Raw genomic sequence first — 20,171 nt, forward strand, 5'->3', positions numbered from 1 at the left:
TAGAATGATTGGTCATCTGAATATGAAGAACGCATTTTTAAGGTTTAAATTATTGAATAATCTGCAGTCTGGAGATTAGAAATTTAGGCCTGAGAAGAAGGTGTTCATGTAGTCAGAGTGAGAGTACATAACGTCTTGGACCACAACTTATTGAAAAGGTAGTGAGAAGTGGAATCGTTTTCTTAAGAGTTTTAAGCAGCCACCAGTAAAAAAGAAACAATCTCATTAAATTCTAACCTGGTGAACAGCAGATGACAAAACTTCCATTTTATCATGTTTAGTTTCAGTGTGTTAGCTGGCATCCAGGCAGCAACAATGAGTTAGTGTCTAACAGATTTTCATCAAGCCAGATAATAATTTGAGTGTCATCGGCATACACATAACATGGGAAGCTGATATACTAAGGGTGCTCACATAAGCCTTAAGTTGTGTGGATCTCAGGGCTAAGCCATAAGGAGCTCCACATCTGAATGGATGGAGGCCAGATCTAAGTCTAGCCACTGTGACCACTTCAAAAGTGAGGCATATCTAGTTAAGCCCCCAGGACGGTTATGTCATTAGTGTTAAACATGGTCCGCTAGTCCAAAAAGGTTAGGTCACCATCTCCATCCCAGTTCCCTCAAAGAGGACCTAGGGCTTATACATGGACCACTTCAGAACCATGCACCAGTGAAAAGCTAGCTTGGGTCTCATTGATCTTAAAAAATTCAAACAGTTGATTATTCTTGGTCTTAAGAGTTTATGCTGACACTGAAAGTAGTGGAGGTGGAACAATAATTAGTTTGTCTTCATCTGCAGTAGCTTTTCTTTAGTAGAGGTACAGTTATCTCCTCCTGAATGCAAGCTGGATCCATCTGATAGTCTCAGTTTTATCCAGAAAAAAACTAGGATGATTGTTGCATCACTGGAGTGAAGATTTGATTTTAGCATGTTTGCAGATAGTGTCTGAGGGTTTTATTTGCTAATAAACACATTTTTAATAGTCTTGGCTACCTTACTGACCTGGAGTTGGCTGCTCGTCTTAGGAATTGCTTGCCTTTGTTCTTGAGTTAGACTAATGTAGCTCTCTTTGTGATCTAGATTCAAGTCCTGTTAGATTCCCAGTCTGCTCATTTTCATACAGATTTGCGTTTTCCAAATCCAGAGTAAACCACATAGCAGTAAGACGAGAACAGCAGTCAGACAGCATTTTTGTGAGACCAAAAGATTAGCACCTGCCAGCATCCAGTCATTGAATGGCATTAGCATGATGACAGGATTGGAGAACAAAGGCGCACATGAAAATGGTTAGGATCATATCATAATACACGGAAGCCTGCACTCCCAGTATGAAATTACTTGGATTATAGGAGCGCAACAAATACCTGGGGGCGTCAAGCTGCTAAAGCATTGAAAAGTCCTGAAAGAGAGAGAAAGTCAGCAGAAATAAAGGTTAAAAGATAACATAAAAACAACCAGCCTTCAGTTAGAGATTAAAAAGCCAGGTTTTTAAGGCTGTTTGTAACACTGTATGAGCCTGAAGGCTAGTGAAAGAGCATGGGAGGGAGTTCCATAGCTTTGCTGCAGCTAAAGAAAAAGCACTGCCTCCCCACCTTGCCTTATGAACAACAACAAGGTCCGGATGTATAACTGGAACATGGTTCTAAGTCCTCGAGGCCCAGTGTTATGTAAAGTCTTGTTAACAATACAAAGGCTTGAAAGGTGATAAGCTTGTTCACTGGTAACCAATGAAGATTGGGTATTCCGGCCGAGGCTAATTAATGTTTGGGGATATCAAGTATCAATCTTACCGCCGCATTCAGTACCATCTGTAGCTTAGCTATTTGTTGATATCAAGGTAGAACGCATTGCAATAGTCCAGCCTGGATGAAATAAAGGCTAGAGCTACTTGTTTGCACGCCTGAAGAGTAATAAAAGGAAACACCTTCCTAATGATCCAAAAACAGGTTAATACTGTACGGGTGACAGATTTTTATCTATCAATACTCCCAGACAGTATCAGCTTGGCCAATGGGGAAACAAATAGGTTGAAAAGTGTAGGGTTCAAGGAGGAGCCCTCATGAACCCCATATGGCAGCATGAAGGACTCAGAACTGAATTGGTTCACAAATACCGTCTGCGACCTATCCCTAAGAAAGGAGTTTAGGCGCTTCAATCCTGAGTCTGGATAAAAACCTGTCTCTAATTTCTTTATAACAATTGAGTTTTGAAGTAGCTAGTTACCTGTAATAAGAAAATAACATAGCTGCTCAACTCCAATAACTAATTGCAGTTGTGTTGTGACATGGAGTGAGCATGTATTATAAGGATAACCTGTGTTTGCAGGACAAGTCATGGAGTGAACATGTATTATGAGGATTAAAATACCCTGTGCCATATGTTAAAAGGATATTGTAAGTCACCTCTCGGAGTTTGTTGGCTTGATCAAGGAACTTTGCCTTCGCCCTTGTAGTGTCATGTGCACAAGTGTGCATATGTTATGACGCATGCGCTTGTATATATCCTATGTCATGACGTGCCTGGCTTACAGGAACACTTTTTTCAAACAATAACCCTAACACAGGTACAACATGGAAATCAGCAGTACTGGTACCCTTAACAAAAAGAAGGTACATTACAGTGACAACGGTGCAGCATTTCCCCCTACGCCAAATTACTTGCAGACATCAAGTAGCAGCAATGTGCCAATCATCATAACGTAGCATATGCAACAGCAGTTCAGACCTCCTGTTTTTAGTAAGTCCTCAATAGGTCTTTCACAACCACACACCTTGCACTGTCTGTTAGGTGAGATCTAAAAAAAAAGCGCCCCAGACAATCTTCTCTTTGGAACCCATGTGTTAGAACTGGGGGTCTCTAGTTGGCAATGGTTTGCACTTTTGTCCAAATAGAGACCCTTGCTTCTAGTCAGGACAAGGGAGTTACACTCCTGTATAAACCCTGCTCACCCTGTAGTAACGTAGCACGAACAGACAGGCTTATCGCAGAGGCAGTGTGTAAAGCATTTGTGAATATACAAAGTAACACAGTTAAAACACTACAGATGGACACCACAGAGGTTGTATGAAAAATAAGTATTTTTTTATATAGACTTATTACAAGACCAAGGACAAAAATTCCACATACACAAATCTTCTTCTTTAGTAAAATCCTTATTAAAACAAATTTGCAGGCTTCTGTATTCCTTGTACACATTGAACAACTGTCCCAGACGTCTGGGGCCAGTAACATAAGCAACAATGATCTTATCAAGAATACGTTACTCCGTGAGTCAAGGTTATTTGTGGGAAGACTGTTTCAGCTGTGTCAACACCAACGCACGAGCCCAAGCCCTCAGATATGGGCTATCGGTGCACGGTGAATTCGGCCCCCAAGGAGGGAAGAAACCAAATGCCAGCAAGAGGGACAGGCCGTGATGCTTGCGTTAGCAGAATGCTGGCACGATCCTAGGCTAACCCGCAGTTAAAATAAGTGTTCACCACAATCCCTGCGCATACTAGCTCCCCCTCGGCAGATGCACCAACTTCCAACCCGGTTAGGAAATGCGGAGTGGCAACGCGGGTGGCAGTTCTTTACCTGGGGAACTGTTCTGATCCTGCGGCCCCCGCCGGGGCGATCGGCAGACGGGAATCCTCCTCCCTCGACGGCGCCTCACGGAGGGGTCGGGACAGCCTATACGACTTCCCACACAGCTCCTCTTCCGGTTGTCGACGTCCTGCTGGGCGGGGTATAACGCTGCTGGTGCTCCCTCGCTGAGGCGTCCTCTGTCACTTAGCAAGGGCATAGCTTCCTTTGTGATGCCGTCTTCTTCTTGGAACTCGGGCCGTAGCGGTGATCGGCAATAATTAATCAGAGCTTGTCGCTTCTCGACACACCCTCTGCAGCGGGGACACACGCAGCCTGGTCTAGCCCACAGGTCGGCGGCGGTGAATCTGTCAGCTGGCACTGTAGTCCTCACGACAGACAACAGCTGTGTGCCGACACGCGCACCAAACCGTAGGGGCGATTTGTGGGGTTACTTAGCTGCAGATAAAGCAGCCTTCGTGACAGACACCAGCTGGGCCCCGGTTCACAGCAGCTTGAAAGACTTTGCAAGGAAACTTTTGTAGCCCTGAGTTTCCAATAACAGGAGGCCAGCTCTCTTCAGGCCCTTGAAGATTCTTCTTCAAGCGGTATGAAAGTACACAAAAAGTTCCTTTCCCCTCTCCTTGGCAATCAGTAACCACTGCAGGCCCACCCCATAAAATAGCACACTGGCTCAGGGCAATCAAGTTCCTTCAGCTTCTTTGGTTACTCTCCGCGACAGAGGTTCATCTTGAAATTCCAGAAGTGATCGGAATTCCTGGGATCAGGGTCCCAATACTTATACCCCAAAATCCTTTGTCCTCTCAGGGCAGAGGGGCCTTTGCCTAATCCAAACCAGTTCTGGTCAGTCCTGGAGCACTCTGTTTACATGACTCCTACTTTCCTTTCACAGTGCAGGGCAAAGACATCAGACGCACCACAGGTGGTGGACCCAGCATTGTGGAGGGAAGGCACAGCCCTATTCAGGTCACAGGTGCAACTCCTCCCTCCCATCTAGATGCATATCTCTCTATTCAGCACTGGGCTGACTCGCCCTGTCTCCTGGAATCCCCCCAGCCCCTGTCACTCAAACTCCAGACAAGGAATACGCAACCTAGCAGAGGCAGGCTTGGATGGTTAGACGAGAAAATACCTACTTTCTAAAAGTGGTATTTTCAAACACAGAATGTTAAAACCAGCTTCACTAAAAGATGTATTGTATCATTCTGAGTTCAGGCATACTAAACTCTAATTTCTACCTAGTTCCCTGAGTCAATTAGGATTATAAGATGTAATCAGCAAACTGACAATTCTGGCCTATGGGAAATAGATAGCCTTGCAATAGTGAAAATCAAAATGGCTGTAATTCACTATTAGGAAATGCCACACACATCAGGGCTTGTCCCACCTTATACTGACAATGCACCGTGCCCTAGGGCCTACCATAGGGGTGTCTGATATAAAGGGAAGGTTTAGGGACTGGCAAGTGGGTGCACTTGCCCAGTCAACACGGCAGTACCAGACTGCCCACAGGCTCTGCAATGGCAGACCTGAGACACACTTTTACAGGCACAACCAGTGATGCAAGCCCACCAGCAGCATTTGGTTTACAAGCCCAATGCACTGTACTAAGGTCTGACAAGTAAACCAAACCAGCCTATCATGGAGTCACTAATTCATACATCAATTTACAATAGGGAGCACTTGCACTGTGGCACTGGATAGCAGTGGCACAGTGCCCTAAGCAACTAATCCAGCAAAAACATATCAAAAACAGAGCAGGCAACAGCGGAAAAATGGAAGGGAGACCCACACCAATAGTGACAGGTCTAACACCATGCATGTGGCATTTTTGTTGACTCTTGTTGCTTAACCCCTTCGATGCTGATGACGGCCCCCAGCCGTCATGCATCACGGGGCTCGTGTGCTGATGACGGCTGGGGGCTGTCATAAACCCGCCCACTCGCGATTCTGCCGCACAGGCGCAGAATCACAGCAGCGCCCAAGGGGTTAAAAGAGGCCAGTGTTGAGGGGGGGTGGCTTGCCGGAACCCAGCATGGCTGCCTTTTAGTAGAGCTCCAGCAGTCGCCGCAGCTATAATCCCCACATCCCCCGTGTCAGGCTCCAGTGTCAGCGACTGCGATCCCTGGGGCGTCCGGTCTCACCTCACGTTCGCCCGAGAGAAATCGGTGCTCGGGATCCGAAGATCTGGGTCCCGAAGTCCCGTGCCGCGGAGGAGGAGGAGCATCGGCCGTGGCGTTTCACGGCTCTCCGCTGCAGGCAGTGCTCTAATACCCGGTCAGAACGCAGAGACCGCGTCAGTGGTATTCCTTTGGCCCCCGCTGATTCAAGGCAGTGGGCGGACGCAATGCACCGGGCCTATAGCGGCTAGGAGACAGTGCATCGAAGACTGTGCGTCCAAATCAGAGCGGCGGACAGTCGACCGATTATAAGCCTGTGGGGAGGGGAGTGCGGGGGGCTGGTCTTGAGTCTCCGCCGCCCCCCCCACATTACTCCCCTACTGAGACCCTGAGGATTGCACCAGTGCTGGACCGCCATTTTGTCTCCTCCCCTCACGACTGGTGCGAGCTGAGCCAAGTGGATCCCTTGTGTCCCCTGATCTGGTGATCCGGGTGTGTTGCTGTCTGTGGGGGCCCCTCTGAGGTATGAACGCGGCTGGAGCCGCGCCTTTTAAGAGGACCGGGCAAACTGGGAAGCTTCTCTGCACGCATCTCAACCCATCCCCCCCGGTGCTCTGAGGTGCAAATGAGCCATCGACATTCTCACTGATACAGGTGTCTGGCCCCGCTGGGAGATTTGTTGGCCGAGTGTTTGGTGTCTCCAAGGGGGCGGTAGCTGAGTCAGTCGTTGTCAGCCCCATCGTTGGCCCTTGACTTGTAGACATGGCCACAGCTAAGGGCACCAAGCAGCCCCCTGCTGCGCGACTTGCCAGGTTCGCGAATTCGAAGTTGGATGGGGCTGAAGGGCACAGGGGCTTCCCGAATGCAAAGCGCCACTCAGAGGAGGATGCCCTGACTCTGCTAGATGTTGTGCAATTCAAGGGGTTCGCACGGCATTTGAAGGGAAGATTGACACGGTGACAACCGGGATTACCCTGATTCGTGCGGACCTGCGAAATATGGGAGATAGGTTCAAGACAAACAAAGGTTCCATCTCCACCATTCAACAATCCACGAAAGTAATGGAAACTACGGTTAAACGCGTTCAGGTGCAAGCATCGGATTTGGCGGCGAAGCTGAAGGATTATAAAGGGAGGGTGGTAAGGTGGAACAATGTTCGCATTTTGGGGGTCCCGGAATGAGCGGAGGGGCAGGCGGCGGATCTCTGTGTCGAGGACCTCATCCAGAAACATCTGCAGCCCAGATCCCTGTCACACTTTTTTCTCCGTAGAACGAGCCCATAGGGTCCCTGGAGGACCCCCAAAGCCTGGGGCCCCACCGCTCCCTCTCCTGGCTAGGATCTTCAACTTCCGGGATAGAGACGCCATTCTACAGGCGGCGAGGGCTGCTCCGCCGCTCAAGTGGGACAACTCCACTATAACTTTTTTCCCCGACTTCACATACAAAGTACATTTGCAGCGTCAGTCCTTCTTGGAAGTCAAGCGCGCTCTTCGGGCCATCATTTGAAATATGCCATGTTGTTCCCTGCGAAACTCCGGGTGCAGGACGCCGGAAAGACATGGTTCTTCCAAAACCCAGAGGACACTTGGGACTGGCTGGAGAGTTGGAGATGAGCGGAGGCGTAGAAGCGTTCCTCCCCATCTGTTGATCCTCGTTCTGGAGAAGTGTGACACCCTTGGGGCCTTGCTGGTTTGATTAGTACTTTGATCACTGTATAACTGTATGCTGTGATGAGATGTACTGATTTATTTATTTGCGGGTTTGTATCGCGCTAGATTCGACTCCCGGAGGCGTATCTCTGCGCCTTTGGCAGCCACAGCAAGGGGAGGGAGAACCATGTGGAATATAAGTTAAGATTGGAACAAAAACGTTTTGAGTTGTTTCCTAAATGATAGATGTTCTGAGCACTGTCTGAGAGCTCTAGGGATGCTGTTCCATAAAGAGGGCCCAGCCACAGACAGAGCCCTGCCACAGTGTCTAACTTTCTTTGCCCGGGGAACACATAATAGGCCTTGGTCACTGGACCTGAGAGAGCGTGTGGGAATGTAGGGAATGAATTTGTTTACCAGATATGCAGGGCCAAGTCCATTAAGGCATTTATGAATTATGCAGCATGCTTTAAATTTGGTCCTCTGTTTGACAGGCAGCCAATGAAGTTTTGCCAGGAGTGGTTTGGAAGGAGTTCGGGGAGGGGCGTTTAGGACCAGTCGCGCTGCAGTATTCTGAACTACTTGGAGTTTTGCCAGAACTCCTTCGTTAGCAGACAGAAACAGGCCATTGCAATAGTCTATACGACTTAAGACAAGAGCCTGCATTGGGATTGGGATTGCGGGGGCCCATTGCCCAAATTTTGCATTGCTACGTGTTACCACTGTCCAGGTAGGCTATAGGACTCTTTAGACAACTTAGCCGCACTGTTATTTGTTCAGAATTGTTGGTTGGGATTTGGAGGGGCTGGGAAGCGAGGTTGGGGTGTTAAGGGACGCAGAGTTGTTATGGGGCAAGCCTATGATGTTGAATTGGGGGAATGTCAAATGTTTTCAGTGGGCGGTGTTCTTGGGTTGTCTGGGCTGACTAGCATTCCCCTATATATAGTCTCTTTGTTTTTGGGTAAACAGGCACTCTGCATTGTTGGGGGGTGGGCAGTTCTAAGTCCACGTTACAGGGAGGGCAGTAGGAAATAGTAATTTTGGGGGTTTGGTTTGTATGGTTTTATTTGTTTTTTTGTTTCGTCCTAGCAGTCTTTTTTTAGTGGTCGGTCTTCGCAGACATAATTATGTGGGCACCTTTTTGACACTACGAGTAATTAATGTAGGAGCTTCTGTTTCTCTTATTTCAGAATGTCCATCAGCTCTGCAACAATTTTCACAGGGGGGAATTTCGGTGCAGTTTGTGCTATTCCTTTGGCTTGTTGGGCCAATCCCATCCTACAGAATGAGTGCGGTGATCGAGTGGGTCCGATATTGGCCACCTTATGCGAAACTATATGCCCTATAGTAGAGGCCTACTATAGGGCCTCAACATAGGATCTATGATATTGGCGATAAAGCTAGCAAGTTGTTGGCTTGGCTTGACAGGAGAGACCTAGCTAATAGATGAATGGCAGGAATTGTGGATGAGGATGAGGTTCTGCATCATGAGAGCTGGTATCGCCGACGCCTTGTCCTCTCATTTTAGTCGGATATATTCACCGGTGTCTACGTCCGTGCAGGAGGAGGCGGCTGAACTGCGGGCTACTTTGCCGCTGCCGAGCCTGGACTCTCAGGAGATCGCGGATCACGATGGGGCGCAAACAGTCGAGGAAATTTCTAAGGCTATTTCCTCTCTACAATCCGGAAAGGCCATGGGGGCCAGTGGGCTCCCGATTGAACTGTATAAAGCTGTGACTTCACACATCGCCCCTTACTTACTGCGTATGTACAGTGCGAGTGTGCACGAAGGAGTCCTTCCGGCTACTCAGCGGCTGGCCAATATAGCGGTTACTCGCAAACAAGGGAAGCCCCCGGATCGATGCTCTTCATATCGACCATTTCACTTCTACACCCCGAGGTCAAAATCTTGGCTAAGATCCTCGCTCTTTACATTTCCCCCCTTCTTCATAAATTGATACATCCGGATCAGAATGGCTTTATGCCAACCAAAAATTCGGCACTTAACCTGCACCTCTTGTTTGGGGTGCTGGGGCGGGCTACCACAATACAGGAGGAAACTGCCAAAATGGCGTTTGATATGATTGAATGGCCTTTTCTCTTTGCTGCCCTTGAGAGGTACGGTTTTGGCGGTCAATTTTTGTCTTAGGTACGTCTTCTTTATTTGAGTTTTTTTAGTTGGGGCGGGGCACGAGACAGGGGTGCCCATTGTACCCCTTGCTCGTTGCCCTTGAACCTCTCGCCATTTGGCTTAGGGGCGATCCTAAAATTCGAGGACTTAATTGGTCACTGGACTGGAGGGACTTAGTATCCCTCTACGTGGATGATATTCTGCTATATCTGGCTTTTTCGAAAATATTTCGGCTATACCTTTAATTGGGACAAGTCCCTTATACGTCCTCAGTGGACGCCCCCCCCCCCCCTGCTCCCATCAGGTTGGCGGGCCAAAATTGTGACTGAGGGCTTTTGATACCTGGGTATATGTATATCATGACAGACACAAATGTTTTCTATCAACACAACTTACTGCCCCCTCTTCTGCGTCTCAAAGCTGATGTTGGAAGACTCTTCCTCGTACACTCTTGTGGCAAGCAGCTCTTTACAAGATGATGGCACTCCCCCGCTTCCTATGTGCACTACAGAACACTCCACACCCTGTCCCGCCTCATTATTTTACCTCCATAGTCAGAGGTGCGTAGCCTGCTGGGGAGCGATGGTCCACCTCGAATCGCACTGGCCAAACTAACCAAGAGCTGCTATGATGGTGGTATTGTGTTGCCGGCCATTAGGTCTTATTACTGGGCTTCACAACTTATTGTCCTCAATCACTGGATGCATCGGCCCATTACTGATCCAGCATATCGAATGGATAGGCACAATATGTTGCCTGGCACTTATTTAAGGGCGCTATATGGCGAGACAAAACTAGAACCCAAATTCACTCCGACCGCGACGACTGTCACCATTTGGCACGCGGCGAACTCGGCCCTCGGCTGGAGGAGTAGACTTACACAAGCGACGCCATTGTTTGATACCTGTCGCTTGAGTCTGCTTTGGCGCCAGCCCGGGTTCGATAAACGGGACTTGATTGGACTGTCAAAGGTAGGCGATATATAGGTGGGAGGCACGATCATGCCTTTTGGTGACCTGCAGCGGAAATTTGACTTGCATGAGAACAAAACTTTCTGCTATCTCCAGGTGCATAGTGCACTGTCCAAAGTGCTCTCCAAGGTAGACTTATTGCCAGTGTCCTCCCCTTTGGAGGACAGGCTCTTGGATGACTATCTCCCGGATAAGGCTATCTCTCTAACCTATTGCAAACTCACCCAAACTTCTGGTCAAAATTCGGTCAAAGTGGAGTGCAGATGTGGGTGAAATTGATGACGAGGACTGGAGGGAGGCCCTAGCTTCTCCTCAGAAGGTTGCGATTAGGTCCCAGTTCAAATTAATCCAACTTAAGTTGTTGCACAGGACCTATTACACGAGCACTGCTTTGGTTAAAGTGGGTCTTCTGAGTTCTCCTGTCTGCCCGCGGGCTTGTGGTCAGGTGGGCACTTATCTGCATCAGTGGTGGAAGTGCCCTGTTCTCCAGAGGTATTGGGGAGAGATTATTACAGCTTTATCCCAGATCTGCGGGAAAGATGTTGAGAGTACTCCGATATTCTGTCTCTTGAACATCTGGGAGGCCACTGATCTGACTAGACCAGAGCGATTGTGGGTCTCCCTGGGGTGTATTGTGGCTAAACGTAACATCGCCAGAACGTGGAAAGGTGGAATTGAATTGAATTTCTCAGATTGGGAATCTGATATGGATTGGTGAATGCAGGCTGAGAGAGCAGTGTACGAAAGCAGGGGTTGTCCGGGGAAGTGGACCAAAATCCGGGCCACATGGAATTAAGCAGGGGTTGTGTGTGCACCCCCTTTGGGGATACCTCTCCGTTTGCAGAGGGAAATAAATCACTGTAATTTGGTGCTCTTTGACCACAGCCCCACTGATGACACCCGGATTGAAGCCCTTGTTAAATGTGCCCCCCTTATGTATTGTGTCGGACTGGTTTTTGGCCAGATTCGATGTTATCCTTATTGTATATTTTCGCGACTGCTTTTGTAATTGTGTTGATGTGTGTGATATTATTTGATTTTTTTTTTTTGTTTTTGTCAATAAAAAGATTTACAAAAAAAAAGTCAGTGTTTTTTTGCTGCAGAACCATGGCTGTAATAACACATATTTTAGCAGTCTTGGCTTCAGACTGCATATTCCACACACAGTTTGGTCAGCTGACTATTTTGGATAAGAAAACTAACTTTGAATAGGATGCACTTACAGGAAGTGTGAGTTTATCTAAAAAGAGATTTAACAAAGAGACCCATTCTAATTTTCCCTGAAGTCAATCTATCAGCAGAGCAAATGAAATAGTAAAAAACACAGGGTTGAGTGGACATTTGAGAAAATGAGCAAGACTTCTGTGTTAAAGCCTTGCAAGAGTGCAGGATAAAACAAAATGCTCATCGGTGACTCAACGTATCCATGTCTGGCTTGAAAGATTGTTGGTGCACAGCGAAAATGTCCACTGTATTTTAAAGCCTGCTGTAAATTCTCTTGGCGTGGGTAGGTAAATAAATACTTACTGTACATCAGTTAGTGCCATTCTGAAGTGTGCATTTGGAAAAAAAGATATCTAGTCAAGAACACCGAACAGAAATATAAAATGTAATGTTGGGCCATCTCAAAACATTAGAACAAATTCCTGATGATAAAAAAAATGAACTACGTATACCATACATGTATTAAAAATAACTGAATGTGTGATGGAGGTGGAATGATCACACCACACAACCAATAGCATTCAGTGAGAGAATAATACTCCTGGGGAAGACCCAAAGTCTATTTTGTCTGTTTATGAAAGAATTGGTAACAATAGGTCATGTAGATAGCTGCACTCTTAATTTAGATTTAAAAATAAAATAAGATAGGAGGCCCTATTGTTATGTTGGGGCAACTGAAGAGATGGGGTGGTAGAACAACGTGGAGAAAGTGAGTGGTGTATGCGGGAAGAGAAGAGAAAGCAGCACCCCCATGGAGAGAATAAGAAACACATGCACTCCCATGGAGTGCTAAAAGCAAAGGAAAAGCGTAGGGTCTTGAGTGTAAGAAGTGGAAGGATACATGTCATACAGCAAAAAGAATGGTAAAGAAGCTAGGGTCCACTGTAATTGCGAACACAAGAAGATGAAGGAAATCCATCCATTAAGAAACAAGCAAATGAGATTAACAAAAACAGCCAACCAATGGAAATCAGTGGGCTGCCAGAAAGTTCACTGTACGTTTTGGTATGCTTCACAACAGGTCTTTTAACCCCTTCCGCGCTCATGACGAGCACTTTTCCTAAACGACAAATGACCATAGAAATCAAAATTTCAAATTTACTTTGCAATTAAATTGTAATTCATAAATCAAACGCTGATAGATCAATGCGTCAATGAGCAAAAGAAACCCAGCTTTGTAACACATTCAGTAAAACATATGGTCCTCCTCTCTGGCTTATGAGTTCATCTTTATTGAAGTATTTTTTTTGTTGCAAGTACTGTTTAGAGACATCCGCTCACGTCAAGTGCATTGAACATCTTAAGTTATTTTTGCAAATTACACCAACATAAAGCCTTTTAATCAGCCAGAAACCGAAACGAATGGGGACAGAGACTAGCTCATGGGATCTTAATTATTATAGTCTGTGATTGGCTGATACCTTTTAGAATATACAGGTAATATAGAGTTAGTTAACCAGGTGTGGATATCTATCTAGCAATAGAGGCCATTTGAATAATGGAGCAACGACTCCATGTCCATAAGAGATTGTCCAGTAGAGATGGGTACCAGATGTCCCTTACCAGATCTCAGCATTATGTAAAAACTTGTAGGCTTAGCCTGGAAACAAATCAGTGGTTTATTGCTTTTCACAAAAAGTCTATACATATGCACCCCCACCTTGTACGTGCCCAACCTGTCCCTCCTTGCTCATGCCTCAGAGCTTATACCTCTTGGCATCGCCACCCCTGTGCCCTTCAATGCTATGCCACTCTTCTAAAACACTACTAAACCTATATGTGTAAAATACAATATGTGTAGACGTACCTACCACAGTGAGGCGTGACATAGGTTACATAAACAGTGTTCATTTATTTGCAAAAACAACAAGTGATGGACTGAATGTGGATCAATGTCACACACTCCCCCAGTCAAAAGATCTGGGCCCAAATCCATCGTTTTTTTGCACTCCACACCACCCTGGGTTAGACAATGGCGATATGCAAATCAGCTCTGACCCTGTTGCCCCATGGGAACAGTCCAGTCCGAACTACAAAAGCCATGTCCTTCCCAGAACGGAATCAAGCATCCGAGGACCGGACCGGTTTCGAGGTAACACCTCTCTTCAGCCCGGCTAGCTTGACTCCAAGTGGTGTGGAGTGCCTGGGACCCACGTCTGGGCATCCCCAGCGCACTTAGGGCGGCAATTGCAAAAACAACAAGTGATGGACTGAATGTGGATCAATGTCACACACTCCCCCAGTCAAAAGATCTGGGCCCAAATCCATCGTTTTTTTGCACTCCACACCACCCTGGGTTAGACAATGGCGATATGCAAATCAGCTCTGACCCTGTTGCCCCATGGGAACAGTCCAGTCCGAACTACAAAAGCCATGTCCTTCCCAGAACGGAATCAAGCATCCGAGGACCGGACCGGTTTCGAGGTAACACCTCTCTTCAGCCCGGCTAGCTTGACTCCAAGTGGTGTGGAGTGCCTGGGACCCACGTCTGGGCATCCCCAGCGCACTTAGGGCGGCAATTGCAAAAACAACAAGTGATGGACTGAATGTGGATCAATGTCACACACTCCCCCAGTCAAAAGATCTGGGCCCAAATCCATCGTTTTTTTGCACTCCACACCACCCTGGGTTAGACAATGGCGATATGCAAATCAGCTCTGACCCTGTTGCCCCATGGGAACAGTCCAGTCCGAACTACAAAAGCCATGTCCTTCCCAGAACGGAATCAAGCATCCCAGGCACTCCACACCACTTGGAGTCAAGCTAGCCGGGCTGAAGAGAGGTGTTACCTCGAAACCGGTCCGGTCCTCGGATGCTTGATTCCGGTCTGGGAAAGATATGGCTGTTGTAGTTCGGACTGGACTGTTCCCATGGGGCAACAGGGTCAGAGCTGATTTGCATAAAGCCATTATCTGACCCAGGGTGGTGTGGAGTGCAAAAAAACGATGGATTTGGGCCCAGATCTTTTGACTGGGGGAGTGTGTGACATTGATCCACATTCAGTCCATCACTTGTTGTTTTTTGCAATTGCCGCCCTAAGTGCGCTGGGGATGCCCAGACGTGGGTCCCAGGCACTCCACACCACTTGGAGTCAAGCTAGCCGGGCTGAAGAGAGGTGTTACCTCGAAACCGGTCCGGTCCTCGGATGCTTGATTCCGGTCTGGGAAAGATATGGCTGTTGTAGTTCGGACTGGACTGTTCCCATGGGGCAACAGGGTCAGAGCTGATTTGCATAAAGCCATTATCTGACCCAGGGTGGTGTGGAGTGCAAAAAAACGATGGATTTGGGCCCAGATCTTTTGACTGGGGGAGTGTGTGACATTGATCCACATTCAGTCCATCACTTGTTGTTTTTTGCAATTGCCGCCCTAAGTGCGCTGGGGATGCCCAGACGTGGGTCCCAGGCACTCCACACCACTTGGAGTCAAGCTAGCCGGGCTGAAGAGAGGTGTTACCTCGAAACCGGTCCGGTCCTCGGATGCTTGATTCCGGTCTGGGAAAGATATGGCTGTTGTAGTTCGGACTGGACTGTTCCCATGGGGCAACAGGGTCAGAGCTGATTTGCATAAAGCCATTATCTGACCCAGGGTGGTGTGGAGTGCAAAAAAACGATGGATTTGGGCCCAGATCTTTTGACTGGGGGAGTGTGTGACATTGATCCACATTCAGTCCATCACTTGTTGTTTTTTGCATTCATTTATTTGGGCAGCACAATTTTGCAGCTGTGCAGATTTACGATATTACTTGCTTTGTGTCTCTCTTTCTACTAATCAAAGACTGGGGCTCCACTGTACCTCATGACAGATCATTTTACTTATACTGTCTGCTGTAGTTTTGCCTGCACAGGTTGCCACACGTGTGTCAAGTATGTGCACCCTTCTTGTCCAATCTCAACTCTCTGTCCGTCCAAGACTTTAACTGTATAGCAGACTTACTCAAGGATATGTTGCCCCAAAACATTGGAGTAAGACTACAGTGGCAAATTTCCTAAGAGCCATAAAGCTACAATAGTTCGGTAGTGTATAGTTCTGTGGCCATCATCAAATTATGGCATATAAACGTGCCACAGGAACATGCAAGTGTCCAAATAATAAATCCATCATTATTCACTGATAGTCTGGCCAGCAACTCTTGCTGAACTTGTAAAATCACACAATTTCCAGCTCTAGGTTTCTTTCACCTTTATGACTACTGTGTATCTGAAGCATTCTCTTGTCTCTTGCTCTCAGAATGCTGCAGGGTGGTTCAGCAAACAGCAAGGAAGAAGGTGGTCCTCAGTTTGCAGAAGTCTTTGTTATCATCTGGTTTGGAGCTATTGTCATAACGTTAAACTCAAAACTACTCGGAGGCACCATGTAAGTATGAGAGACATTTGTGGGACTGTTCAGGTCTGCTATTCTCTGTAATTGTAACATTAATTTAGTTGAGCATAAATGTCAGCACCAGTTTTTTAAATTGGACATTTTATTAAGGCATGCTCTTTTCTGAAGTAAGTGGTAACCCTTCTATAAAAGATAATGGAGTTCTTATTCTACTTGAGTAACTGATACTTGATCGAATCTGTACATTGCAGTGTCAGCCACGGGTGGAATCAAGACCCAAATGTACTGGCTGCAGCTCATGCTGCGACCGCCATAATCGCATTGTAGAGTGAGACGTGGGCACCAGGAAACCATGGTTAAGCGGATATTTCCACAGATTGACGCAGCATATCGCAATCGGGGAGTAAAGGAGGCGGAACTGACGTGTGTGCTGAAATCACTCCGTGTCTTTACAAGTCCTAGGCTAAGTCATGTGTATGTTGTGATTAAGGAAATTATATGTCAGGATCGCGAGTAAACAGTGCCACTTAACACCATTTTGATTACAAAGGAGATTTTACAGAGTATTATCCAAACGTGTTTTTTGTAAAGAAGAGAGTTAGACAATTTGACGACTTCCAGAAAATCTTTCTCCATCAACAGCATTCCTTTTCTTATCTACAAGAAGCACAGCAGTGTCACTGATGAGCCACAATATTCTTAGCCATTACTCATTTGTCCAATAAGAAGACTCTTGGTAATGCCGAACGCTTTCTCTCATTTGACCATTTGCACCACTTTCCAGTCCTAGAGATCCTTTTTCCAGACCTCCCAGCAGATCCCCACATTGTACCACATTCCGGTCCTAGAGAAGATTTTACTAAAGAGGCTGTTGGGTCTCAGATCCCCACATTGTACCACATTCCAGTCCTAGAGAACCTTTTCCTAAAGAGGCAGTTTTGTCTCAGATGCCACATTGTACCACATTCCAGTCCTAGAGAACCTTTATCAAAAGAGGCCGTTGGATCTCCAACAGTTTCCTTAGTCTGGTATCAGGTTAGTAACCTTTCACCCATGCCCCAGTTGTACAATAACTCAAGTGTTGTGCAAATTGAGCACTATTGTGACCGGCTACCCGATGACAATGTCCTTTCCCAAGCAGTTTGCAACTAGTGGGGCTGTGTACTAGAAGATGCATTAGAACTTGGTATTTCATTCCTGATTTGGAAATTAATTTGGGAACAGTCTTTGCAGAGCCTCTATCATCTCCATCCATTTCTAAGCACAAGATCAAGACTTAAAGTTTATCGTATACCTAGTGATATCGGATTGCTAAAGGGGATCACCTAAGCAGTGTACTTGTATGGTTTGTCCTCTGCATTCCCACTTTAGAAATTCAGTAATGATCTCAATGCAGATTCGGCCATCTCGGTAGATACTGCAAAATTATTACATTCTACCACACTAAAAGCCTCTTGTGAGACACCATTTGTATTTATTTTTTCTATATCTTTAATTTACACTGCACAAACAGTGTCTGAAGCAAATGACCTTCAAGTCACTCACAAACGAAATAATGCAGCCGAAAGCAGTTCCTACAGAAATCACAAACATTTATAAAATAAAATATAAACATCATGACCACACAATTATTTAAAAAAACCTATAACCCCATCGAAGTATTTATTATTGACATAAATACAGAGCTCTGTAGGTGCTACACTGATGTCTTTGTTGGATCCCCATGATATCTGCATGTGGTATTTAGACTTGAAACGTGGTTTTCGCAGGGACCCTCGTTGCTTTCAGTTAAGTCTCCTGTAAGGGAACAATTCTCAAAAATATCTTATTAAAAAAAAAAAACAGAAAGAACATTAGGAAAGTGAAAAACTCTTATTCCTCAAGGAAACTGTTCTTAGACTGTTTGGAGTTCTGATACCGGACTCTTTCTTGTTGCCGGATAAAATCCTAATGCTAAAATAAATGAGAGCAAAGCTCCGTCTTTTATTGTCTGACCCTGCCAATACAGTCTAGGTCTTCAGGTGGGTGATGACTGATTTGTTCAGATCAACTCCTATACCCTCCAGGTCACCTTGCATGGGTGAGCTTGATACTGTGTACTTGGTGATTTAAGAGGCTCCGACATGACTTATCACAAGTCTGTGCCTCCACAGGCATCAATCAGCTCTGTAGCCTAAGTAGTAGTCAAATTCTGCCAAGACTTCATATTCTTTACTTGGTGACCTCGTTGGTACCAATTTAGATGCTGACCTCGGAGCAGACTATGGTGCTGCTCTCAAAGTCCACTGAGGTTATTTGAGGGATGAACGGGAAGGCATGTTCTGGTGACAGATCTGTGGTTGAACACCTTCCTATGGCTCAGAGAATCACCAGGTTGGAAGCATTGTTAGGCTCCACATTTATTGCTGTTGCAGTGCCTAGAGAGCATTATAGCCACAAGGATTGCTAATTACTCTGTCTTATAAAGCCCCCTCCCCCTAATAATATTGATCTTGTCTTAAGTATTGATTTTCAAAGTGTAAGCGCCCTGGATATTGCAGCAGAAGAAACATCACTTACGCCCGACTCTCCCGCTGAGTAAATCTCTTCACTACTGCTGTACGAAAAGGAGCAGTAGCTTTGGAATAGACCCTATCCTCAGTGGAGACAAAGTATAACAATTTGAAAGATATCTTGCAACATTCCTCCTCAGTGTTGGAGCCGTTGCTCTCATTTAATGAGGCGCTTTTGTAACCAGTAATGACTACATGGGCGAATCTCATTTTGGGCCGGCAGCCCACGGGAAAGTAGCCAGACGAGATAGACCTGTGCAGGTGTCCCACAATTCCTGTTTGGTAGTCCAAGCTTCTTCCTTGAAGCTTGACCCAAATGCCTTTTCCATGGCACTACCAGATTGAGATTTGACAAAACTGGACTATCTGGGGAGTAAAGTTAGTCGCTAGCAGTCTTGCCATGAAACTGTGAACACCATATTGATATGTTGACGTCCTGTGGGAATTGGCGAAACGTAGTCTTCCACCTACCAAACCACATGAAAAACTATAGCTTGAATGCCTCCAAACAGATCCTAAAGAGTGGTCTAAAATATGTGGATTCCATTGTTTGATCCATGGGTATGGCTGTTGCACTGTGCTGGCATGCCTTGATGTGTTTTACTGGCTTCTCGGGAGATGTCTCCACAGCCTTCACGTAAATGCTCTTCTAGGGTGATCAACTGTTTGTAGAGAAGGCCAACTCCTCCCTGGAACACTTAAAATAGGTTATCTCTCTGACTCCATCGTTCCCAAAAAGGCCATTCCACCAGCAGTACAGGAAATATAGAGGCTATTCCAAGGCATTGCAGTTCCGGAGAGACAACCATCTCAACCTTTCCAGTCACTTCCCACAAAGATACTGCTCCTTTTGGGTCAGCAGTGTCTCTAGTTGATATCATCATCTGCAGAAATAGCAGAAGATCCATTCTTCGTCATCCTCTGCTGTTTCTGCTGACATAAAACCTCCTTGAGTTACACCCTCCTATACCATCATCTTCTGATGGCAGGAGGGTCTTCCATTTTAACACTAGTTGGCAGATGATCACAACTGATAGTTAGTCATTCAGGTAATCTGCATAGGCTATGTCCTATCCTTCTGGTCCCATAAGGCCTTTGTCCACCCACCAGGACATGCTCTCCAACTTGCGTCTCAATTTTGGAGGATTAAGTACTAGCCCTCCTGACCAAAGGGCCATGAAGGTGGTTCCACCGGAAGAAAGGGCACAGGATTTTACACCTTTTTTTGGTCCCAACACAGACAAAGAGACATTCTGAATCTCTGCCTTCTGAACTTGCTCACTCTGCAAGACAAGTTCCGGATGCTTTCCCTGAGCCAAGACTCTCTGGCCCTGAAAGCATTTGATTGGTGTCTCTATATTTCCAAGGTGCCTGTTTTCAACTTCCAATTCTTACTGTCAACAGACATGAAATGAGGCTCACTGAGTGATCCAGAACTGTGAGTTCACAATTTTGTTGGTCAGCCTGACAACTGTATCACACGTCTTTACAATAGTACTTGCAGTTATAGCTTCTTCACAGTCTCATTCAGGAGCTGATGTATTTCCATCCCTTAAATGACTGGCAAGCGAAATCGGAGTCCCCAGCACTGGCCAGGTAACACATTCAGAGCATGAT

At 46.3% G+C, this 20,171-nt stretch overlaps 1 protein-coding gene across 1 annotated transcript in view; it reads left to right on the forward strand.

Moving 5' to 3' along the window:
* YIPF6 (Yip1 domain family member 6) overlaps positions 1-20,171 on the forward strand; it is a 79,225-nt gene that overhangs the window by 32,579 nt on the left and 26,475 nt on the right. Inside the window, exon 5 of the mRNA XM_078640143.1 lies at positions 15,910-16,035. Coding sequence (XP_078496269.1) covers positions 15,910-16,035 — 126 coding nt within the window. The remainder of the gene's footprint in view (positions 1-15,909; positions 16,036-20,171) is intronic.

This window comes from Lissotriton helveticus, chromosome 4_2, assembly GCF_964261635.1.
Source record: "Lissotriton helveticus chromosome 4_2, aLisHel1.1, whole genome shotgun sequence".
NCBI classification, from domain to species: domain Eukaryota; kingdom Metazoa; phylum Chordata; class Amphibia; order Caudata; family Salamandridae; genus Lissotriton; species Lissotriton helveticus.